This window comes from Balearica regulorum, chromosome 12 (assembly GCF_011004875.1).
Source record: "Balearica regulorum gibbericeps isolate bBalReg1 chromosome 12, bBalReg1.pri, whole genome shotgun sequence".
NCBI lineage: Eukaryota > Metazoa > Chordata > Aves > Gruiformes > Gruidae > Balearica > Balearica regulorum.
In genome coordinates this window covers 1,258,197-1,284,867 of record NC_046195.1, presented here as the reverse complement: position 1 = coordinate 1,284,867, position 26,671 = coordinate 1,258,197, and the positions used below count along the sequence as shown (strand labels likewise).

Here is a 26,671-nt window from a genome sequence, read left to right as displayed (position 1 = left end):
AGCTGAACCTTCGCAGGGGAAAAGGGTACAGCAAGTCAGCGCTCTGCGCCTGGCCCACTTTTTCCTATAAGGTTGCTGAGAAAGAAAAGAAGTAAGAGGGAAAGCTTTCTAGGACACAGTAACTTCTACTCCAGGGTGACCTAGTGTTCTCCTACAGCCAGGACATAATTGTATTTCTTTAAGAAGAGGACATCTTCACCGGGTTATCCCAATGAGAGCCTAAGCGACAAGAATACATTCTGCTCTTGCCTTGCACAGTTACGCAGCAGCCATTTCCAGCTCCGCTAGGGCAGGGACTATTTTTGTACGCAGTCTGAGGGGAGCACTGCATGGAATATTAATATTTCAGGGCATGATGCTAGCCAGTCTCAAGCTATGCCTGAGACATTAATCCAGTACTTATTCTGCCAAACGGTTTGGCTAATTATGTTCCGCTGTACAAACTACAATTAAAATATCGCCGTAACTGACCTCAGTCACGGATTTAGCAACAGAGCCATGTTTCCCCGGGAAGCTTTTCAAGTCAAGACTTTTCTTGTGCCACTCCGTGCCAGCGTCGGTAACAGACAAAGCACAGAAAGAAGCAGGGTTTGTTCAGAAAGGATTTAGATTTCACTTCAGCTTTCAAGCAGGAGAATCCACATCTCTGGTCAGATACAGTTGGCTGTGGAGACGTGGGCACAACATGCTACGTCAGCTCCTGCATCACTGAAACCAAAATACCCCCCCCGATAAAAGCAGGTTTTTTATTCTTACATTGTGAAACAGGAAAACTAAACACTGAGGGTTTGTTTGAAACAGCGTATGAAAGAGCAGAGAGAGGCAGGCCTAGTTTAAAGTAATTGCTATCCAAAAAAAATCAAAATAAATACAGATTTAGCCATTCTTGACACGAGAGTAAACTTCTGATAGGCATTATTCTTTTGATAGCTTGAATCACAGAAGAAAGGGGGATTGCGCCTCCATGCTTCAAGTACCCCAGAGGCACAAAATACACTCTCTTAATTATATGGTTTCAATACAGCCCTGAAAAGAAGGGTTTTTTTTCTTGTTACAGGGCATGCAATGTCATTTCTTGATATATAGGAGGTATTCAGCCCTTAATTTCCAGGTATTTTAAAGATGTTTTACTAGCATTGCTAAAAAGTAGAGAACTAATATGCCTAACGCCTCCAAACCACGTCCCAATTAACAAAACCCTTTCAAAGTTTTCCCATTAAAGGACAAAATTAAAGCAAGGGCAAGAGCACCTAAAAATATTCTTGCATGTAAAAACTATTACATCTTACGGGTGACCTAGTAAAAGGTCTCTGGAAGATTTATTTTTCTGCATTCTAATTCTAATCCATGTCTACCTTTATAGCCTGGGCGGACAGCTAGGACACCAAAGGTACTGCGAGAAGGGAGAACGTGACAGGAGTTTTCTGTGTAATGCTTCGGATCACTCTAAGATACAGTTGTACTAAGAGAATAGCCAATTCCTTAATTAATTTCTGGTTAAGAAAACCTCTGCTGCAGTTTCACAAGACAGCCAGGAGTCAAGTAACCAAGATCTTCTGAGGCTGCTATTCGAAAATAAGCATTTTTCAAAAGTAGTAAGTTTTATGTCTCTCCGAAGCAGCGAATGGGACCGATCTGAACATTTGCTCTTGGGAAATCAATCGGAACTGGAGAGGATTGAAGAGGAAGGTGCAAAACGAGTGAGGAAAGGGTGGGCAGAAGAATCCCCTTGATGAGATAATGGCAGAAAGGCCTTCTAGGTAGGGGCATTAAAAAGCTCTACCTGTCCAGGTGCACGGAAAGAAGGGAGCCTTTGATGGGAAGGCAGGGCGGAGAGAACGGATGCCCTCCATTGGTCACGCTACGTACATCAACATCTTTCTTGATGCCTGCACTATTTCTAGGCAACCAGAGGGAACTGGAAGCGTGTTCTTCTCCATTTGGTTCTCACTGCCACTGCTCTGCGCCAGACAATGGTTTGTGGAGTATCAGAAGACAGAAAGACAAACTTGTTTCCTCCTCCTGCCAAGATGTTGATAAGAGCAGAAAGATTGCAGAGGCAGAATTCTTCAAAGTTGCATTTTTTCATTATTTTTTTTTCTTTTAAGCTTTAAGTTTTCAGGGCTCCAGATCACACCACCACAGCAAAAGCACTACAGGTATTTCCACCGTGTGGAAACACAGCAATTAAATTTTAAAAAGCCTACTTCCAGACGGGGAGTAGATAACGCATTGCATCTTGGCTAGCGCCTGGCAGGATCATTGTCACGGTCCCTGCTGACAATAACCACGTCACGAGCTGGTTACCTGCAATGCTCTCAGCTGGCTGACTTCCCTGCAAAAGCAAAGAGCAGGAGAAAATCCCAATTTCAAGGCAGAATCTTCTTAATATCAGCATTTCCTCAGCCTGTTGTGTCAGCCTTAGAGCCGCACTCGCCCCTTACAGCTCAGAGATAATTTGAGCAAGAATAATCAAAAGTCTCCACCAGACACTTCATCCAAAAGCCGACGGTATGAGGGAAGCCAGACTTGGGGAATTCCCAGGAATGGCGTTGAGTCTGACATTAAAACTCCAATATTTTTAACTGCTGTGATACTAGTGCTGCCCTAGTAATGTTTTTACAAAGAAAATCTGCTTTTAATATGAAAGCACACCTAGCAATTCTAACAGCGATACTCATGTTTCTGCATTTTTATCTTCTTACACGGCACATGTAGAGATCCAGGAAGAAAATAGGGAACATTACATAAAAGGCAAATGGCACTGATGTATCCTGGATTACATCTGCTGCGAGGCATTTGTTAGAGTCGTTCACAAGTTGTCAGAAAGTCACTATTTTCGTCCACAAGCACTTTCATATTCAGAACCATCTTTTTCTATGTGCATCAGCAGTTAAAAATTGCAATACAATTACAACTAGCAATTAAGCAATTAAATTTGCTACGATTGCTTGTCCACGAATACTGTGACACACCACACATGCAGGTAAGCATTAAACTAGGGCATCTGCATGGTCAAACAAGATTGATGCATCATCACTGATGCATTACATCTGCCTTGATTAACAACTAGGTAACGTCTCCACACATGAAGTAGAATCAAAATCGGTTTGCTTTGAGAACTAGAACTGCTCTAGAACACGTACAATACTTATGCCCACCTGCAGGAAGCGCAGAGAATGCTTTCTTTTGCAAAATGAAAAAAAAAAGCCTGTGTATTCTTTGCAACTAGCATGGATATTATTCAGAGATATTTACAACCAAGAAAATATGCGTGATACCATACAAGTTTAGCTGTACGGCTCTTCTAGGAGCAGTAACCCCAACGAGTAAAGGAGACCGCAAAGTTCTCTAACTTGTGCTTTAAATGCCGTCCAAATGTATTACTACATAAGTTTTCAAGTAACAGGATACACTGGCTTTTCTTTCTATAATGTTAAACCCTATGTCCCTGTAAACCTCTCAGCCAAGTCCTCTTGGTGGGTGTCCCTGCCACCGGACAGCCTAGAGAAGGTGGAAAGTACTTAAAATCTTAATTAAGGTAATATTAGAAGATGTAGCAATTAGAGTGTAAGAGCAGAACGCAAAAGAAATTCCCCCAAAATGAGGAAACAACCCCACACCTATGTACTTGAACAGCCGGGAGACAAGCTCACCAGTAGTACAATGTAAATTTGAATTCAACTGGCTGTAAGCAAGGCAATAATTATTTCTAGAGGTGCAGTCAGATTTTTTTTTTTTTAATCCTAGCCTGACAGGAACTTGTGGCACATTCTTTTAGATTTCATTTTTCCTTTCAGGGACAGCTTTGCACCAGATTTGGTTAAATACTGGGTATATTTTGATAAGTTGCTTTATGCAAGATCATTGGAAAAAAAAAACACTTTTTAAATCGACACAGGAAATCAGTGAGCTTTTCTTGGTACAGTATCAGTCAGAATACTTATTTATATGGCAGCATTTCTCTTCCCCAGGAAACTGTTGGTATGGTTCAAAAGATGCTGTTCTCTAGAGAGGAAAGATGGTATTCAGGATAGTACCGCACATTTGCCGAATTACTGCTGAATTACTCCCACTTCCTCGCTTCGGATTCAGGAACCTGACCATGCAAGTCTTCAGTGAGGCAGCAGAAATTCCCAGGAAAGAGGTCAGCTTTCGCTACAGATCTGTAATACCTGATTTAAACAGCAATTATCAAAATATAGATCAGGATAGGCTGCATCACTAGAAAAGGGATGCAAAGAAATAGCGTGAAGCATCCTCCTTATTTGCTCTTTTCAAACAGCAGCAGAGGAAGCTCTATATTTAAGCTGGGGACGTAGGAAAGATGGTAAGTAATTCCAACTTAGATTTCAAACAAGTTTACAGTACACCTTCATAAAACAAGCATCAGCAGAGTCCCAGACGCGCATAGGCTGGCTGCGAGGCTTTTAAAATGCGTTTTTGAGTGAACTCATCTGCCTTTGACTAACAAAGCTGCCATAATGCATCAATTCCATCTTCCTGCAGCACTTCAGGGCAAACCATGGCTACTGCAGCGCAGTGGGACAGTCATTTCCACAGCTCTTCAATGAACAAACAACTGTATTGTGGCAGTTTAACGCTGTATAAAACACCATCATCTCTCTGTGTTGTATGTCTAACGGAAACACTGTTCTTTTGTTCAACGACTACAGTGAAACGCGATGCAAACCTTTCACATTTTCCAGTTTCCACGCACGATTTTAGGGTCCTAAAGATGGCAGAAGACTACTAACATGCACAAGATGGGGGGTGGAAAAAAAGGTGCATGAAAGTAGAAAACCCCAATCTGGGACAGGGCATCTGTCCTAACCAGAACCCAAGCTGTCCCAGCAACCAAAATAGTCTCTGCAAACAAAAACTAGTTCCACGCTGCCACACACAAGATGCTGGTTGTTACTCTTCTTCCTATTCAGAGCAGACAAATACATTGAATTCATTCAGATGGCCTCATTTACAGTGAAACAGGGAGGAAACCACAGCTGGCTTTGCATGAGCACAGACATATTCTACAGCAATCTCCATCCTGCTGGGCAGGCATGCTCTCTCGCGATAGCCAGATTTACCAAAGGAGCACAGAAACGTGTGCTAGAAGGTGTTTTAATATCCCCTGTGTGGGCCACAACTGCAACGGTCATATTCCCGCATCCGTGAGCTCTTTCCCCTATGACTGCGTGCAAGATTTCCCCTGAAATTATAACCAAGGATTGGACACAGGCTTGATTTCACGAAGAAAGGCCTCAAGGTGGCAGAGGCAGTGAAAGCACTTCACTTTCAGGGAGAGGAAACAAAACAAAACAAAAGAGTACCTCTCACTTCTATAGTGGCGTTGGCTATAGGAGAGTTTGAAAACACAAACACGCACAAGTATTCCCCTGACTCTTCTGCTCTGGGCTTCAAAATCCTGCAGACAGGGAGAGAACACATGAGCCGTGTTAGGTACTGTGTTAGCAATCAAAAATGAGCAGGCTAGGAATTTATTCCCCCCCCCACCCCCTCCCTACTTTAATCTTTTAAACTGAATTTCACAGCTATTACTTGCTAATTCAAGCTATGTTTGTACAGACATACCTACTTGAAATAAAGGACGGGTTTTTTGCCTAGAAAAAAGGTGAGCTCTAGTCTGGAAAGTCAGTACTAATTTAGCTGGAGAAGCTGCAGTTAGTTTAAAAGCAAAGAAGGAGCCCGACACCTGTTAATTAGGCACTGCAGTTAGTTTGATGCAAGTCATCCTTGAGTCACTAGCCTGTTAGGCAGATATCGCCTCCCATCGAGGGAGAAACGTGATTTGTATGTACTGTCTGCACTGAAAAAATCATACGTGGCCAATTGGAAAGCAGCACACTACAGATACAATCAAAGCCGACACTGTTCATCACATAAGCTATTGGGTTTTTTTCTTAACAGATACAAGACCGATCCATTAATAGCTTTCTCCGATTCAGACTGCATGTGGAAAAACTGCAAAAGCTGGTCAACTCATGAAGGAAGACACCACCCAGGAATCTGCCAGCACTTAAAATTAGGCAAGACTAACGCAGTAACAACTAGTGGAGGGACAGACAGATGCAAGCCAGCCAGAAGAAAACCAGAGCTAAAACAAATGCAAAAAAATCCCCCAAAAAACCCAAGATACATTTACCCTTGAGATGGTGCTTAACTTCAAGTCCACCAGCTTTTGCTGTCCTTTGGAAAGCTTTTGGATACAAATGACTTTAAATACCTGAAGAACCTATGTGTAGAGCTTTTCTTACAAGAGACATCTTAGACTAGAAAAGCATACGACGATATGACGCAGAATTTACATCTCCACATAGCACAGAATAAGGTAGGTGTCTCCCATGCCTCTCTCCCTTTACTGAAAGGCTTCTTAGCTTTCTTTTTTATTATTTAAAACCCATTCAGTAAATAGCATGCAGACAAACAGAAACCCTGCAGAAGAGCACTGTAATAAAATAATTTAATTACACACGGAAACTGCTTGGACACATAGAAAGAGTTGCTCAGTTTAACAATACTTTGACTCTAAGTCTTCACCGTGTTTACGGCACTCACTTCCCAGAGTCACCGGTGAAGGTCTAACGTTCAGTATAAAGTTTATACATCTTTCAGATAACCAATAGTACACCCGCTCTTCACAGAGTTAAAATTAAATATTATCTTAACGACAGAGCGATCATTTACTAGCAAACAAAGCTATAACTGTGTTTAAACTGCAGGCAGAAGTATCCTTAGGAAGCAGGCAGTTTGTGCCTGAACGTTTGTGCCTGCCGACGCCGCTGGCAAAGGTGCAGTCCTCACCCAGGTCCCGTGGGACAACCCCACCCAATTATTTCCATTACTAGGCTGTCCTAAGACCCTGCAAGGGAAGGCAGAGAATAGCTGGCTTTCTGTAATAGCATTTAGCACCTTAACAGTTAAATAATCATTTTCTGACCACTGCTTGTTACCTGCTATAAAAGGGAGGGGGGGCGGAGAAGTAAGACATTGTATTCTTTCAGTTCGACACAAGTTTCTTTTTGAAGCATGAAGCTATGGCAGCCTCTACAAGAGTATCATTACCATAAATCATTAAAGAGAGTGTTAAGTTGATGCACCTGCAAAGTTTTATAGACAAACAAGCACCTGAAACAAGTTTGTTTAGCCAACAATTTCCCTCATTCCTGTGGGTTTTAGGACAAGCCCAACTTTTCATAGATGTAGACTTTCCAGCAAATGCAAAAAACACCCAAAACCCCATTTTCTTCAATTTAGCTCAGTAACCTGCGACTCAACTCTGAATTCACACTGAGGAGGAACGTGGAAAGAAATCGCTACTTTTCTCCTCCAAACCATGAATGTAGGCTGGGGAACAGGTCTCCAGAATGGAAGCACAAGATGGCCAGAACCACTTCCAGGCACTTTCTGCTTGTAAAAGAACACACTACAAATAATTTTTGCCCACTTTTAATCAAAATGGTGAACTAAAAAGCTATATCTAACTCTAAGCTTTCTCACTACAGCTGCCTTCCAGCCACAACAGCTACATCAAGTTTGAATGAAGAATTAGGAACAATGTGGTCCGATTTCTAACGTCGTATGAAGTGGGATTTTAAAGGTAAGTAGTTTAACTTACAAATTCTGACGCTTTCTGAATGGTAAACAACACTGAACTTCAATGAATTAACTACATTTCGTAGCAGAACAAATCTTAATGACTGAAACACCAAGAGCCTCAAACTTTTTTTATTTTTTAAGGAAAATAAGCAGAATGCAAAAGACTAATCAGTCGTGTTAAAAAAATGCTGAAGTTAAATAACTTTTTAACTGCAACTCTGTTGACACTGCTTGCATGAATTTGGTATTTCTGGATCTAAAAAAGGTAACAGAATCAAACTAGAAGTTAACAAACAGATCATATGCAGTGTGACCACAGGCAACAAAGAAATGCCACAGAAAGCCTGAAACCACAATATACAGCAAAGCAGCTTATAAACGAACAGGAATTTGAGGTCTACATTGCAAATTCGAGTTTTCCCCAATTCTCAAGCCTGTCCTGTGATTGGAGCATGCTCTACCAACCCTTCACTCACTGGGAACAAAGTGACACTTCTCCCCACCTTACTTCTTTCTTCTCCAGGAAGTTAAAACCGAAGCCAAGTTGAATTCTTCCTTTACAGAGGAATTTGGAAGGAAAAATTCTTCCTAGCTTGGAACAGATTATAGAGAAGTCAGCCTCGATACTTGGTTTCCTGAATAATAATGTGTGATTTTCAGTAACCTCGATGCAACATGCCTTTTGTAGCACTCAAGCTGGCGTTTTTGGACAAGACTGCTCATCAAGTTAATTGCTAGATAAGAAAGCAGAGCCTTTAAAACTCAGACTCGGTGTTAAATGTTGTACTGAGAAAATAACAGGATGTAAATACGGAACTAAATGAGACTTTTTTTTAAACTGCAAAACTGAATAGATGATGTAAAGTGGAAAACAAAAGGAAAAACCTTGAACACATCTTTATCAAAGACAAGTTCCATAATCCTGTGGATGAAGGCATCCTTTGCTAAGGCAATAAAAACTTCAAGTGTTTCTTAATCCTGTGCCAGTAAACAACATTAGTATTATAAAGAGCCCACAGTACTCTGCCGGAGACAGAGAAAAGCCAGTTGAGCGTGTAGGCATGTCTCCTTGCTTTAATGTATAGGCAAGGAACAGTAAACAAGATGGACTATAATACAATGGGCCTTGACCAGACATAAGCACCTCTTTCTGGCACAAGAGCCGAGTAGAGGGTCAGAAGTGGTCTAACATCTCCAAAGAGTAAGTTACCACCAGTGGTTAAAACATGCCTTAAGTGCTCTTCATCTTAGCTTAACGCTGAACAGAAAGTTGTATTTGCAGTCCAGGCTGGCATCAAGTGAAGAAAATGGAAGGGGGGAAAAAAAAAAAAAAAAAAGAAAAAAATCACACATACAAGCCAGATCTCTGATCTTCATATGCTCTCATCAACTCCGCGGCAAGAAAGCCCCATTCCAGGTACTGAAACCCTCAGAGGATTTCTGCTCGATGTGTGCTACAGTGAAACAAAAGAGGTAGCTGGCTGGACACGCTCCGTTCTCCTTTGCACCCTTAGATGGAAGGCAGAGGCAAAGCCAAAGCATGCGCACATGGAATAGATTAATGCTGGAATTGTGGAGGTACTGACAAATAAGAAGCACAAGTGATACAGCTGTACTGGTTTAATCAAGATTTGGTATCATTTCATAGTAGTGATCTGACAACTCATCAGTAACAACTCAGAGAACACCATCTTTCGTCCTCCAAGATCACAAAATGACCTAAACCACCTGATTTCAGCAGTGATTTATGTGCACGATAAAGATGCACAGCTGCAGAGCCATCTGTACGTAGACATAAGCAGGACAGAGACTGCACAATATACTTGGAGGAAAAGAAAGCTAGACTGTGTGTCTGTACCTATGTCCACACATCAGGTATGCTCTAGAGGAGAACTACAGGAGTTTAGACTGAAGTTTACAGTATGTTTTTTGTTGACATTATGTTTACCTGAGCTAGCTGGGACAGCTGGAGACAATGATGTTTCCAGAATCCTTCTTCTAACTCTATTTACAGCCGTACTTTTCGTGGAGCCTCTAACGCAGATCAACTCGATTTGTCTGACCACTGTGACGAACCAGGGACCTTGGAGTCCCAAATCCCATCCCACCTATCCCAAAGCCGTACGTCAACCAGGTTTATCGTCCTCCGGGGTAACACGAAGATTATTCCTGCCAGACTTACTTGTATTCTGTAGTGTTTGAGGATTTTCTAGTGCCAGGGATCTCCTCTCCATTCTTCACCCAGTAACTGGCAGAAAGGGGGCTGGGACTTGTGGTGAGGTTACACTGCAATGTGACAGCTGGACCATACAGATGAATGACTACATCCTCGCTGGCGTTGATCCTGGGCTCTGAAACAAAGAATGCATTAAATAGCAACAAATCTTCACCGATAATTGTGCCACACTAGTCTAAAATTCAAAGGGGAATCAGGAAGGGAAAGAGACTACACAAGGAACATCACTGCACTAGTTTGGGAGACATCAAGAAAGCCACAATAAAACAGCTGACCACTCGTGAAGGCAACACCTTACGGATCAGCATCCCTATATAGGAAAAAAGAGAATTATTTATTTTAGATTTAAATACTTAACATCACTACAGATTTCTAGGTAACACCATTAATCATTTTTTACACGCTGCTGAGCAGAATATGGGAAAACGTGCGTCCTGCGACTACACGTAAGAGATCAGCTAGTCCTTCAGAAGCAACTTCCTTCTGGCTATCGCTTGGTTCCTCTATTGATTTTGAGGTTTAAAACAAAACCCATTTTCTATACAGAATAGCCCTCAAAGTTACACAGTCTTCTAAAAAACGTCTTCCTAAGGAAGATAACCTGCGCACACAAGATATTTCAAATAGCACAACTTCTCTGATGCCTGAAATTCGAGCAAACACCCCGCGTGAATAAGGCACAAGCCTGATGAAGAATGGCTGAAAGCCGCTCTTAATGCTTAACAATAAAATGTAAGAATACACACACCGTGTTAAAATTAGAGTCGGGAACTATTTCATTCCTAAAAACATAAACATTTCGGAAGAAAAAAAAAAAGTGAGCCTCACTGCATAAACAGACCACATACTTTGCTGGTTGCATTAGGAACCGGACCCAAGCTGTTTCACATTACAATCTTACCTGGTAACATCAAATTCATTTTTTTTTTTTTTTTAAGGGAAAACCCTTTCAGAAGTGAAAAGATTAGTGTGAGAGCAATGTCCTTACATTTGATAACCACACTTTGTTAAGATTGTGCAGATGGCTAGTCTCTAAGAAATATGGCTGATTAATTTTTAGAACAGTCAGAGCCAAGTTTCTTCCCAAACTTGGAAAAAAAGACCTTTCTGTTGAAGATCTCACAGCTGGTTTCAAGTAGTATGTAAAAAAAAAATAAATCACCTTGAATACAGGATGACAGAGTTTAAAGGAAATTTAAGAATTCTTGCTATTAGTCTTCCAAAAATATCTAGATTTAGCACTAGCTGTCATTACAGCTTGAACTGCTGTAGCATGTAAATGCTACCGCGTCCTCTGGTTTTGATGTATTTCCTTACTTTAAAGAATTACATGAATTCCAAAGAGGCAGCTGTTGCCAGCTGCTCATTTCACCGACCACGCTCCCGCAGCGCTGACCTCTCCGAATACCTCCTCTGCGTTCTGGTCAGCAGCAAAGTGCAAGAGGGTGAGGGAGTCGGTCAGTAACGAGCATCTGGATGATTTTTGCGAGCCAGCAAAGGATTTTTATTCCTGTAAATTTCGTTACGCCTTGTGGTGACACATTTGGAATACAAATTGAGTCATGCCTGGGCAGTTTTTTGGATATTCATCTGCAAAGCAGTCGGAACACAAATTATGAAATAGAACAAGGGGAAGTGGAAAATACCAGTACCATCAGAAACACTGCGTTTTTCAACACCTAAAACATTCACCTATCCAATAGTACACTACTTAGATTATTGCCCAGAGAGGCAGGGAGGAAAAAAACCCCATTTACATGCTAATAACCTGATGAAGCCATTCCGACTCCTGTACATCCTCTTCCCCTTTCTTCAGCAGGCTGGCTACATCGCTTCTCTTCGCAGCTATTTAGAACTAGGATATCATTTAAGTGCAGAAAAACTGGCAGGTACTGTAGTAGTGGAGGTTTTTTGACACTTCTGCTGTTATCACGCATTTTCAGCTGTGCTTCTGCCTCATTGTTCCCATGCGGGGAATTTTAACCATGCAAGCATCCATTTGGGTCTAAAATTGTCTTGTTAAAGCCATACCGTTACTGGACTGCCCTGCATCCTTCTCCATCCCCAACAAAAAGCTTGTGTGCATTCTCAGAAAAAACACTAAGATATCTGGAAATATTTTTAGTAATGTGTTTGAGATTAGTAATTTGGTGTCAGAACACTTTCTAGAGAAATAACTTTTGCTAGAATTCACTGATCATACTGGGTTTTGTTTTAAACAGTTTTCTTTGATGAACGCAGCATCTTCATGTCTGTAGCCTGCAAAATAAACGCAGTGTTTTCCTTTTAGACAGAGGCTGCTGTAACAGAGACCGCAACGCATTTAGCGAGTGCTGTTACATCAGATGCTGATGCTGTCTGTGCTCTGCTGAGGCAGTGGTGATCAGCCTGCAGCGATCCTGAAAACGGAAAGCATACGCACTGCCACCAGAAGAGCATTACATAAATGTCAGCAACAGGAAAAAGTCACACACACACACAAAAAAAAAATCTGAGTCTAGTCCCTACAGAAACTGGAAAGTTAAAGACTTAATCCAGAAGCGTTTTGACAGTGATAATCTTCCAGCTTTCGTATTCTGTGGATAATGGACTCTTCAGCCTCTAACACGGATGAACTAGAACATACAACACCTGCCTGGAGCTCCAATGACTTCTGCTAATTCACACCTATTTGTACCTCTGTCTCTGCTAAGTTGCAACGTCCGGAAAATATTTACAGCTGTCTCAAGCTTGCTTTGTTGCAGTTTGCTGGGACCTTTTGTGTCTGGACTTGCAATCTTCTAAGTTATAGTTAAAGAAAATTAAACTGCAACTGCAGACTAAGTTACATCTTTTACCTGCATTTCTGGGTTTTTTGTTTTGTTTTAAATACAGGGCCATCAGGCAGTCCTAGCCTGATTTCATTCTAGAAAACAAACTGTGACTACCGGGACTGTGACATCCAAAGAAGGATGTCCAGTTGAAAGAGCAAGATGCTGAAGAGTCTCTTTTTAAACATCACTTGAACTGCCCATTTTATGCAAGATCCGGTTTTAAAGTTAAAAACCCAACAAACCAAGCAAAAAAACACCCCACCATCAATAAGTGAAATTCTTTCTCTGAATTAGGAATGAGATAGAAGCTAGACGCCAGTTCTTGGGTTGCTAACTTTTAAAAGAAATCAAGTTGCACTTGTCCTTTCTGCATTCCAGTTCCAGTATTTGAGACCAGCTGTGATTTAAAGGACAGCGAACAGAGGCTGTGCTCTTTTGTTCCCTTTCAGTGATGTAAATGACAAATAAGGCCAGCAGCAAAACATGGAAACTTCAAGCCTGTTTAGTCAGAAAATTCCCATTTCAAAGACAAATTGTGTTCATGCATACAATACAGCAGCTGAGACATTTTGGGCGGCTTCAGACAAAATGGTCTCCACCTTCCAGGGACGGTTTGGAAACCTGCTTTCTCCCCTTATCTCCATTTCCACGTAGGAGTTTGATGTCCAAGCGGTCCATTTCCCAAGCAGTAGCTGGTCAGAACTCTTAACATACACAATATTACAGAGCAAAGGCATTAAAGTATTCTGTTCAGCATTCCTCCCCACCCCACCGCCCACCTCCCATGAATAAAACACAAAAGCAGAAGAATTATCCCAGCACAAGGCACTTAGCAATGAAGTCACAACACACACTCCAGAATTAGTAGCACCAGATGCAACAAGATGATGTTAACTGGGGAAGAAAACGAAAGGTTAAACTTAATCCCTGGAGCAGGTTAGTATCAACGGCCTGAGAGAAGAAAAACCCACTTTCCATATAGAGACATCTTCACAGTAATTCTCTCCCAAACTGATGCGTTACTGACTTTTCATATGAAAAGGATTTTCTCCCTCAGTAGGTTTTACTAAAACTGACTGAACAACAAGGAGAGGAGCACAGACAGGACCGACACAGACTTGCCACGCTCCAAAAAAACTAAAGGTCTTAAGAGGGGCAGGGGGGATTTCCAGGAGACATTACTTCCTAGAAGACTTTTTTTTTTAGCTTTGTCTTAAGGTAATATGATTTCCTAAAATTACACGGCTCTTGCTCTTGTAGGTCATGCAAGCAATCTCCCGATCCGAGTCCTTTGAGACCTCAAAGGACAAAGGAGGTATCAAGCATTAGGACTGAAAGTCGAGCAGGTTTGAACTGAACAACCCAACACCACTTAAATTTTCAAGTCAATCCCCATCATTGGGTTCACTGTCTATTTTTCCACATGTATCGATGTTGTTTCTGTTTCCCAGAAGGATCCTCTCTGATCCAGCAGTGCCAACCGACCGCAGCAAGAGGGCTGGCCACCAGGACGTGGCAGTACCGTTCGGTCACGTCACCAGGCACTTTAACGCAGCCCACGGTCCTGGGGACCAGCAGCCAGAGGTGTGCGTGTGCTTCAGGAAGACTTTTTTCCCCCTTTTTTAAGGTATCCCAAAACATTTCTGAGACATAATTACAGATTTTGACATTGTTGTACCCGGCGTCTATTTATGCACAGAACAAATAGCGAGACAAGACTTACACTCTGCTGTTTGTCACGTTAGGACATTGGGAAATCACCGAGAAAGCAAATTCTCCTGTATCTCCATGCAGCAGAGGCTCACGTTGCAGATTTAAATCACTCTGTCTATAACTCATTATGCACTTGCTTAATCTTGTTAGCAAAGGCAAGAGTTTTGCATCTTACACAAAATGAAACGGGGGTCTTCTCTACTGACTCTGAAGAGAGAAGTTTCCAAACTTGTCTGGGAAGGCTTTAAAAGCGAGCTGAATGCAAAAAAAAGTCTTGTAACAATAGAGAACAAAAAACAATTCTGGGTCAACCATATTTTCTGCTTTTGAAAGCTTTTCTGCTGCCAGAAGTTGCATTCTCAGATAAAAGCCATTTAGCTCAAGTTATTACTTTATACAACACTGGGGGAGGGTATTTCACCCCTCCTTTCATAGGCTGGATTAAGAATAGCTGCACCAGTTCAGTGCTGCTGCATCAGAGAACTCATTAGGAACACACTGCTGTTCAGAAAGGAAAAGAAACACCACGACTTCATGGAAAAATCTAAACATTAAAGGTCACACGTAACTGAAAGGGAAGGATTTGTGCAGAAGCATATATGCAACCAAAACCACGTGGGAAGGCATTCAGAGAAATTCCGAGAACAGAAGAAATAAAAATAAAATGGTTAGACCTGGGAAGAACACAGAAATCAAATATAAAAGGCACTCACGGAGAAGCCAGCATTAGGGTGGCTGGAAACCTACTACAAAACTAAAGGGGGAAGGGGAAGAAACACAAATTCAACACTGGGCTTGTTTTCACACAGAAGCTAGAAAACAGATCCATAGATTTTTTCCCCCAAGTCCTTTGATCCTAAGGAGAAGAGACACAGACAGCAGGCAACGTCAGCACTACAGGCGGAGGAGCAGTCTCGGGTTCCGAACAACAGGACGAGGTAGCAGAGGGTTTTATCGGGGTAACGGGAGGGGAAGGGTCACTAGACTGCCTCTAGATACTACAGTACCACTACTGTAGGGTGCCGGACTCACTCTGAAGGACGCTTATAGTAGCCTGGGCTCGAATCCACGTTATGGAGGGATTTTGCCTCAAGTCATTCCTCCTGGGATCGTTGCTGGCCCTGCACTCGTAAGTCCCAGAGTCTTCCAAGGTAAGGCGGATTATTCTCAGCACACTCACCCCATTCGCCCCGTAGGCAGTGTTAATGGTGACACGGCGCTTCCGAGCGCCATCCCACAGCTGTTTGAAAGACTCAGCCCGGTTGACTTCAGCATACCACCACTGGATCTCTGGAGTGGGGTTCCCAACCACATCACAGTACAGTTCAAAGGCGTCCCCCGTGAGTTTAGTTTCTGACATGGGCGACTTGACAAACCCAGCTAGAGGGAAGGGGCAGCAGAAACGCAGTGACAGAGCGGCAGAAAACAAAATATCTTACAAAGAACAAAGCAACGAGTTGCAGAAAACAAAGAGTTAGATAAGACATTAGCATCTACAATAACACCACTTTTAGAGAAAAAAAAAAAAGCACAACACGGAGCGCTGGCAGCTGGAGGTCAATAGTTTGAGAGCAGAGTATTCACAGGGGGCACAGCTTCACGGCACCAAGCGCTTCTCGCTGCTCCAGGGGATCCATCCGTGGCTGCTATACTCGGGAAGCCACAGGCTGCAACGCACACCAGCTAGGAGGTAACTCCAAGCCGCAGAGCAAACTGATGGGCTTTCAAAGCCTTTTTCAGTCGCGTGGACCTTGTATTTGGCAAGTGTTAAGTGTTCATGGCCAGATGTCTTTTCGCTGAAGAGCTTTCTTGGTTTATATGACCTACCTACAGAGGAAAAAAGGGTAAAATCCCTAACCTTCTGCCCTACGCAGCTCACAATCATGAACTCTGCTTTGACCTCTTCTTCCATCTATTTTGGACTTCCGAGGCAGGAAATTCCCCAAGACAAGTGACCTACTTTCCTGAAGTAGCTGGATCACCACAGCTCCAGGACTCTCACAACCTTCTAAGGCAAAGGGAATTTCAGTGGTATATACACATACAGAGGCCAAAAGATTGTTTCATTAGTTAGGAAAGAGAGAGCAAAGGTACTTCAGACCACATGATTTTTGCCTTCTGAAACGAGATGCTGTGCTGACATTCGTGATCGGGCCAAAATATCCTTATTATGGCATGACATCCTTCAATACTTACCAGCTTCAGAGCTGCGTTAAGAGCCCACGCTAAGTTGTCCTTCAATCCTATTTTCAAAGGTATCTATTGAAAACAGCGTTGCCTTAAAGCTAGTCTCTTCCCCCGCCAGACCCCTCCTTAAAACTAAAAGATTAGAATACAGCTGGCCAGACAGATTATACAGCAAAACCCGTCGTATTGCTGTGTTCCCTGGGCAGCAGGGCTTCTCATCAGCAAGCAGAGCTAGAGTGCCACACAGCTGATAGAACTCGGATTGTTTGATCCCTCTCCTCAAATTCACGGCTTATTTTCAGGAAGAGGATTGAAAGACAGTTCAACAGATTTTAGAAAAGGGAAAGGTGGACTTGAAGCCTTGGAAAAATTTCTGATGCACCTCATTAAAAAGCATTTCCCACAGATACATTGCTTGAACGCACTCGTGAAACAAACAGCCGTGCACTGACACACAATTACACAGGAAGCTTGCACTATAGATGCATCTCTGAAGAATCATTTGGCCAAGAAAACAAGACCAAGAGTCTCTAGAACACAAGTAGAAACCATCTCTTGCCAGCAGAGCAACTGTGCAGTAGCTGCAATTAACAGCTACAAGAACAAACGCTCAAAAATAAAAAAAAACCAAAACTATTAACCCCAGAAATTGTTTCAATTGCAAACTCATTTGACAAAGATTCTCCAGCCTAGTACTCCAGCACTAAAGGAGGTGAGCTCTACGCTCAGTAGAAATACCACAGCAATTAATCCAGTGCTGCGGGGGAAAAAAGAAGAAAAGCTGTTGTGCTAGAAGTGCCCTAATTACTAGCAGTTACAAACCGCACTCAGACCACTGTTGTTGTTTCTTGAGGTTAACAAGGATCACACTGTTTTCATGCTGTTGATTGAGGTAACAGAGGAGATCGGGTTATGATCTTGCTCTGCTGGACTGTCCACATTTCAAGGGATGCTTGAAGGAGGAAGACAGTAGCTGAGGGAAGACTGCTCAGAAAGCGATCCCCCTTCTACAGGTTCCCAGTTTCCACTAAACACCGATGCACAAAGATGATGAACCCAACTGTAGTGAAATGCATCCCTGAAGTCAAAGGCCAAGTGACCCAAACCCCCAAAGCTGCAATTCAACTCCATTTCTCCAGCTGTCCAGGCTACTAAGCAACCATTTCTGCCAGAAAGGCTTCTTACCTAGCCTTTGTGGCAGGGGTGAAGGGGTGTGATTGTGGATTTTAAAACAACCGTTAGCTTTGCTGCTGGGGCTACACAATAGACATCTGTGAGATGAAAGAGTATTGTAAATCCTCTTATTAAAAGGAGTATCAGTAATTTGAATACAACAAGCTGTCAAAAGCTTTCGGGTTTGAATCTGATTCTGCATTCACTAAGCTGTTAAAAGTATTGTAACTTTTGCACAAAGCCTAAAAATAATTAAAAAAGATTAAGCCGGACAAATGCATCAAAAGATCTCTTTAGTAAATATTTTCTGGGTTTAAGTTTTAAACCCTACACTTCCATCAGTTTCAAATCCTCTTGAAAAACAATGTCTCAGATTATGATAAATTTCTATGCAATGCTATCTTCATCTGAGTAACCATACCATAAGCACAGATATCTCCATAATGATGGCAAAGGGGAAAAAAAAAAACCACAAACTGGATTTGGTGGCCCTCCCCACCCGACCAGAAGATAGAAAGGTGTTCCAGGTAAGAACAAAATCCTGGAAAGATAAGTGACAATGAAGGTGGTAGAAAAACTTCCATATGCAAATTAATTAAAATTTAGCATTACAAAGGACTGGCAGAGCAATTAAAAACCTCTACACAAGAGTCTCGGGTTAATGTTTTGCATTTTCAGTCATTCAGAAACAGCAAAGGCAATACATCAAACAGCATCAGTAAGTTGAGGCAATGCTTCCAGCTACTGTACATCTGCCAGAAGGCCATTTCCGATTAAGATACCTAGCCAGAAGCTGCAAAAAGAGCTGAAATCTGCCAGTACCAGACAGACATGGGGGGGGGGGAACACGATGACACACAACAAAAAAACCAAAACAGCAAAACACCCACCCAAAAAACCCAACAACAGCAAACAACACACAAAAACCAACCCTTTATGAAGTTCACTAAGGCCAACTGCAAGGTCCTGCATGTGGGTTAGGCCAATCTCAAGCACAGCTACAGGCTGGGTGAGGAATGGATTGAGAGCAGCCCTGAGGAGAAGGACTTGGGGTGTTGGGGGGCAACAACCTCAACATGACCCAGCAATGTGCGTTAGCAGCCCAGAAAGCCAACCGTGTCCTGGGCTGCATCCCCAGCAGCGTGACCAGCAGGTCGAGGGAGGGGATTCTGCCCCTCTGCTCCGCTCTGGTGAGACCTCCCCTGCAGTGCTGCGTCCAGCTCTGGGGTCCCCAACATAAGAAGGACATGGAGCTGTTGGAGCGAGTCCAGAGGAGGCCACGGAGATGATCAGAGGGCTGGAGCACCTCTGCGATGGAGACAGGCTGAGAGAGTGGGGCTTGTTCAGCCTGGAGAAGAGAAGGCTCCAGGGAGACCTTAGAGCCCCTTCCAGTCCCTAAAGGAGCTACAGGAAAGCTGGAGAGGGGCTGGTGACAAGGGCATGGAGTGACAGGACAAGGGGGAATGGGTTTAAAATGAAAGAGGGGAGATAAAGAATTTCTTCCTCATATCTAATCAGTAACGTGAGGGTGCTGAGGCCCTGGCACAGGTTGCCCAGAGAAGCTGTGGCTGCCCCTGGCTCCCTGGCAGTGTTCAAGGCCAGGTTGGACGGGGCTTTGGGCAACCTGGGCTACTGGAGGGTGTCCCTGCCCATGGCAGGGGGTTGGAACTAAGTGGTCTACAAGGTCGCTTCAGACCCAAACCTTTCTATGAAAAAAAAAAAAAAAAAAATGCTAAATATTACAGAGAATGCTCCCTGTGACATAACAGGAGTCTGGAAACTGAAGTACTCCTGCTTTTTGGCAATTGTCAGCGATTTCTATAATTGTTCAAAACCAAACAGAAAATGACACTATACAGATTTCATTGCTTACATAAGAGGCTTTCAGAGCCCAACAGTTTCCTTACTTGGTCTTCCCCAAGCACAGTACTTCTTGCTTTGTTATTACCATGTTCTGCACAATTCTAGAGACAGGAGCATCAAAAGAACAAATGTGATACAAACAGATCAAACCAAGAGTTCAAGGTTTTGTTAAAGTGATTATACTCTGTTTAAGACTGAAAACCTGCCCTTACTTGTAATTTGTAGCTGTCTTATTTCCAAAGTGTAAGCTGCAGGAAGCACTGGCTGCAAGAATCATTTTCAGCTTTGGCTTGCAAGTGTCAGCCCTGTAGAGCAAAACCACAGCCAACATTCAAAAGCTTGCAAAGGTCAGGGCTCTCGGGAGGACGGAGGAAGAAGGCAATAAGCCATAGATCATACTTTAAGTTCATATAGACCCATGGGAAGTAGCGGAATAGCCCAAGCCTTAAGCGAATCCTTAATGTGAAATACAATAGGAATAAGCACCTTCAAGTGCTCAAAGGAAAATATTCTTAGGTAGTTTTGATACTGTAAGTGTTCGTTATATTGACAGATGTATTTATTTTGTTATAGTCATGAATGAGTTATTCTGTTACACAGTGAGTTTTCCTCATTAAAAGAAAGAGGTGTTTGAGGGGGAGGGTTGTTCAGGTTTTGGATATTTTTAAAGCTAATTGCTATCATGCATAAAAGAAAAAGGGAAAACCTATTGTTAAATATCCCTTGCAAGGTCTTTACAAATCTTCATGATACACCAGAAAGCAAGAAAAATAACGCACGATGGTCCAGAAGGTGTGGCTATTCCAGTACACTATTATGTTTCCAACCAATTTTATTTATTTATTAACAATTTATGGTTCTCTGCCTAAAGGACAGAATGAAAGACAAGCAGCAATAATATTAAATCACATCTGAAGTGATGCTTGTATATTGAAGATGTGATCTCATCCACAAATTGTGAGGATAAAGGTGAGGAAAGCAATGGACTAATGCTCTAAAATTAGAGAAACAAATTAATCTCTACATACAACCCTGCACAAAAAATCCAGTGCACAAATTACAAAATCTGTATGTTAAAATTTGCACTGTAGTGAAGAACCACTAAATCCAGATTATTATTTTTTTTTTTTTTTAAATGCATTTTGAAAGACAGGTGCACTTGAACTGGGAGTGGGAGAGAAGCTAAGAGCTATTCAAAAAGGGCAGCCAAAAATTTCCATATGCAGTAAGAGAAACATGTACAGCAGACTCTCTGTGCCAGAAAGCTAGAAAAGCTCCATATTAAACAAATCTGGAGTTCAGAAGGGGAGAGTGGACAAAAAGCCTAAAGATAGAGAGTTTAAATGAACGTTAAAGTTTAGCTTTACCACTCCTGAGCGACCTGTTTTCATTAATGAGGCTTTATCAATGAAAGACGCCTTTGCGGATTACTTTTTCTTCTGCCAATATTTGGGAGCTACCTGTTGGCCAAAAGCAAGGGAGGCCAAGCCAAGCTACATTCCAGCTTCGGCATACAAACGAATCACAGCTTTACATACTAGCAATACCCCTTCCAATGTCACACGACAGCAGCACCCTTTCCACCTGCAGCTATTTCCCCTCACTGACAGAGGCCAGAGAAGAGTCGATAAAGAGATGCGAGAGGGAGAAGGAACAAGGCTGATGTGATCACGTAGCTGTAGGACTAAATATAGCATACAACTAGAAATTTATACATATTAGAAGCGCATGGAAATATTTAACTGTAATTTTCTGAAGCCTGTAGAGCAGCTTGTGTTCTACCTTGGCTGGAGCCCAAATGAAAAAGTGACACAAAAGACAATTCCTAAATAGCTTAAAACCAGTATCACACTGACCGAAGAGCTTCCCAACTTCCTCTCCCACTAGAATGTGCATGCAAAAAAGGGATCTTGATAGAGATATCAACAATTACTATAAAATATGCTAGCAGCAATCTACTAGTCTAAGAATACACAGAAAGCAGTACCTGACAAAAATCACGCTTGAGTTGCAGAAATGATTGCACTATTGATTTAAATATCCTTTCATTACTGAAATGTAACACAAGATGCACTAGGTTGCAAAAGAATCAATGCCAATGGCACCGGAGAAGCAACACAGGGAGAATATTGATCTTCCCAAGTTAAAGTTCAGTCTATATAAAGGGGTTTAAAAAAAATAAAGCTAGGTTTTGCCTTAAGAAAACGCAGCTAAGTGCTAGCAGAGGAAAGGAAACATTGAACCAGTTCCCCGCAAAGACTGAAACAACCAGGTTTAAATGAAGCACAGAACTGCAAAAAGCTCTAACATAGAACAAACTAATTTTCTCTCAGTTTTACGTATGTCGAGCAAGAAGATTAAAGCTGAAAACGAGCACACCACCACCACCACCAAAGAGCAAGAGGAGACCGTCTTGAAAGCGAGAGCCTGCAAAGACTGGGAAACAAGAAGCTATGAAGCCCAAGAGCACAAGGAGCTGTTGAGGTTCAGAGCAGGACACGCACACGAGAACATACAAAGGTGACCCAAATGAAGGAAATGCAATATATTTCCAAGGACGTTTTCAACCACAAGGAATATAACTGTAACAAAGCGATTTTACAGTTGGGGGCAAAGCAGTGCATACCTCCATCAAGCAAGATAAGGCTCCTATCCTATCTTGATCCTATCTTTATCTTGTGGTGAATTCCACTTACACAAAGAAAGACGACACAGGGTCAAAGCTCAAAAAAGCGAGTTTGCAAAGCAAGTGCAAAAATAAACCCGATTTTCAGTATGAGCCCACAACACACAGATAAAATGCAGACTGGTTCGGGATGAATGCTCTACAGATTGTATTTACAATGAAAACCATCACGTAAACAGCAAGAGGCTGATGTTTCCTATTTGTCCTGTTAGCCCACCATATGTCTGTATTTCACCGCTTTTCCACTCACTGCTCTCAGGCCTTTAGCACGGTTCTAGAGATTTTATTTCTGTGCATTGGTTGAGAGCTTTGCCTGCAATTCCACTTATTTATAGACTGAATAAAGTAGAGCTAAGCTAGCCCTTCTTTTGTTTCCCTTTGTCTCTGAAAACCCATTTTAAAATTTCCTTATTAATATAGTGTAATTCATTTTTGTAATTACATGCCTTCGGGAATAACTTTCCTAAAAGGAATAGCAAAAAGCCAAGTATCTTTGCCAAAGTGAAGTTTTATATGGTCTATAGACCAGCGTTATGCAAAATGTGAGGCATCAATACATTACTCTAGCAAGCGCTATCACCCTTGGTATTGAAATTCTGCCACCAAAACCAGGCATTAGGGTTGAAACTTTCAGTGAGGTCTCTTCACGAAACTGTTTTTACACCTTCTTCCTAACTGGTATTCTGGATTATGGAGTTTGTTTTTTTAATTCTATTTAAAAAAAAAAAAACAACCCACCTTCCAGCTTCTCCAAGTACCCTAGGCTCTGCACAGGTAAAATGAAAGAAAGCTTTACCACCACCAGCACATGGCTTCAGAGCAATTAAATAAATCGCTTGATCTTCTGTAGTGGAATTAAGAAAAAACTCAGGTTATGAGGATTCAAAAGGGAAGAATATAATATAACCAGATGCAAAACTTCACATGCTCCTCAAACACTGCATTTGCAGGGACAACCATCTCCTTCCAAGGAAAGGCCAGACAGATGAAACTAAGTGCTGGCTGTAAAGACTTCATTAAAATACGAAAGCACAGATGATCTTGGGCAGCCCACAAAGCCCTTCTCAGCAGGTTTTGCTCTGGCCTCATTTTTGCTTATTTTCACCCTTATTACATGGCAACAGTCTCACTTACAACTTCCATCAGACTATAAAAGAAAACCACAATAAGCTGCCCTCCTCCCTCTCCTTTTTCCTCCAGCACCCATCATGTGGGCTTTGAAAACCCCAGCACCTAGTGTCTGCTACTTAAACTGGTAAGCTGTCTAATTAACACCTTCTTCTTCTTCACTGAAAGGTGTGAATCAAGTGATAAATTTTTTTTTTTTGAGGGCAGCAAAAACCCACCATCACTTTGACAAAGCATTGCATTTTTACCTCATTCGGGATGAAAAAAAAGCAGCCTAATTAATGTTTAGTTTCTTTCCAATGCTCACCTTTATTAAACCAAAGCATTTTAAATTAGTCAAATCTACAAAAAAGTGACAGCACCCCAGCTGGAGGAGAAAGGTAAAGATAACCTCAATTCCATGGAAAGCACTAAGGCATCCTGCCTGTTTTCACCTGTCATCTAGGAGGTTTGATGGTCTCCCATTCTTTTATCACTAGAAAGCACGGGGTTTAATCCCATCACTGATAAGGAAGGGGTTTGCTCTTAATCACTTCACTGATACGAGATGGAGTAAAGTTTTACAGTGCACTCCCTGGCCTCTTTGCTGACTCACCGCCGTCGGACAACCCTTGGCTATAGTGTTCAAAATGCACCGCACCAGTTCCATAAAATCACAAAAACCGGAATTTTCTTGCTCTGCTTTGCCCTATTCTTTAGCCAACTACAGAAGCAGCTTTAAAAACTGCACTTAGACATGCGTATCAGACATTCCGGATGAGCCTATACCATCTATAAGCACACCGAGAACTGGAGCAATACATGAAATTAATTCCTGCAATCTCATCTTGCAGCTCTATATAGCTGAAGGTAGGTTATGACTTGCTACAGAGTAAAACATTACCCAGAAAGAATCATATAAAATGCACGAGCCCATGATGTAATGTTAGATTCATTTCACAGAGGGGGAAACCTGAGGCAGCCATGAGGATTAATGTTTTCTGGATTCAGACCAACATTCCTCATTTCTCTGTGCATTAGAAAAACCTTGCTTAAGTTTGACATGCAAAAAGATTTATGGACAAACTAATTTCATTTGTTTGCCGAAGTAAAATTCGGAGAGTCCTTAAGTAAATTGTTCCAGAGCCTTTGCTGTTGCAAGACCATCCTGGGAACACGCCTCACGTAGCCAGGAGACTTCTCTGCACAGATGGATGGAGAAAAGGACACAGCGACCAGCTTCTGGGTTATAAATCAGAGAATTCAGACTGGAAAGGATTTCTGAAGGTCCTCTGGTCCAACTGCCTCCCCAAGACATAAAACCCTTGGATCAGGTTGAGGCCCTTGAGCTGCCCATTCATCTTCTCCCACATACATTCACACGACGGATGCTCTTACTCAAGAGTTACCTCAGAATAAAAAAGCAATGCTTAACTTGAGACCAAAATGACTTTCAAGTGCAACTGTTATTTTATAGTCACTTTTATTGTGCAAAAACTGATCTCAGTAACCATAATTCACTAAAAAAACACATCAAAGCACAGTTCACAGGAACACTACCGGGTAAAAAAGACACTGGTGTGTCATAGCAGTTACAGCTATGCACTTCCAATTTCAGGAAATTGCTTTCACTCCAAATATATTCTCATTATATAAACTGCGTGGGTTCAGAAACCTTCTCCGGACACCTATCTCCTACTCACACATGATTTCATGTGTTGTGGATAGCGTACAATTCTACTTTTGCAACAACTCCATACCTGTATGTTTGACACCGTAAGGTGTAAGATGTGAAAATAGATTCAAGTCTGGAATATCCAGCAAGAGAAGAACAGGGAATAGATATTAATTTCTTGTTCTGACTCACTTTGGCTCCATATTGATGTCAGCTTGCTGGCTACAGTCACATTTTGAAGTGCAGGAGTTCACAGCTCTTTTTGCCTAGTTCTTTAGCTGGAAAGAACAAAGTTGTTCTAGTTCTCTGGTACTATAAAAGAGGACAGTCTGAAGAAGTAACTGGAACGCTGACTCAGGTCTTTTAGAAACAATGGGGAAACTTGGTATTTCATTTAGTTACTGGAAAAAAAACTATGGGACAAAACTGAAATACATTCCGTGGTAAGCAAACCTTGATATCAACATTTAATTGTTCACTTTGTTAAGGACGTATAACTCAGCGACTTCTGTATTTTTCTGCAAATGACTTAAAAGTGCTGAAAACTAAAGCACACGTAAACTAACTGCTATTCAGATGACACATGGAGGAGCAGACATGGGGTATAAAGACGCTATTTTTGCACAAGCTTGTCCCTAACATGTATTCTGCAGTCCCAATTGCAGCTCATTTTCTACTGAATGCAAGTTCTATCTTCAATTTATAGCTTCTTCCTTACGAAAGTCTGTTTTTTGTTTTAAGCCCGCCTACTTAGAGGCGTTGAAGGATTATAAACTAGAAGGCCCCAAGCCTCTCTGCTTTGGACATCCTGGTTGGACAGATATTTGTAAATACCACTGCAGACACGATATTAAAGCATTTAATTCCATTGGAAATACAGAAAAATCTCTCTTATAATGTTCGGACCAACACTCTCCAAATAAACATTAGCAGACCGACAAAGAAACCGGCTCTGATCAATCTGAAGGCTGCGTTAACTTGCCTGTGTTAATGGTATCCAGACCAACAGCAACTCCATGCATTTGTTCAGTGCCTCAAAAAGCACATTTCTTCATATTTCAATGAAGATATTAAAAGGCATCAGTCAAGAACTTGAAGCAGCTCACATACACCGCAAGTAGCACAGAAGACAATATCCTGAACAGAATTATAGTTAGCTACGTGGCATTTCAATCACACGCTTTAAAAAAAAAGGCAAGTCTGGGTAACTTCATTCGGCAGTTCGCGTAGACCAACGACTTACATAACACTGCTTAAATGTGGATGACAAAGCCATTTCAGCGATTCCAGGAAAACGGCAAGCTGCTCCTCACAAAGGACACGCGTCTCAATTCAGGGCAACGCCAGCAGAACGCAAGCCAGTCTTTAATATTAAAATACCTTAAAATCCCAAAAAGACTTGTCATTATCACGTTCCTGAATGCTACACACATGACTAGAAAACGTTCCTCTGGGCTGACTACAAACTAAAGGGCTCGGCGTTGGAGGATTGATGCAAGAGTCAAGTGACTTAAGGCAGTTTTCATTCTCTAGTCAACCGATTAGGGAATCAAAGCAGACATGTAAGCGGTAATCAGTTCCTAAGTATTCACGCTCTCCCT

The 26,671-nt window shown here is 41.9% G+C and overlaps 1 protein-coding gene across 2 annotated transcripts in view; it reads right to left on the bottom strand.

The window, feature by feature from the left end:
- NPTN (neuroplastin) overlaps nt 1-26,671 on the bottom strand; it is a 56,432-nt gene that overhangs the window by 15,764 nt on the left and 13,997 nt on the right. For both annotated transcript variants that reach the window (XM_075763947.1, XM_075763948.1), the window contains exons 2-3: nt 9,800-9,968; nt 5,331-5,425 (exon numbers count right to left, since the gene is read on the bottom strand). In XM_075763947.1, coding sequence (XP_075620062.1) covers nt 5,331-5,425; nt 9,800-9,968 — 264 coding nt within the window. The remainder of the gene's footprint in view (nt 1-5,330; nt 5,426-9,799; nt 9,969-26,671) is intronic.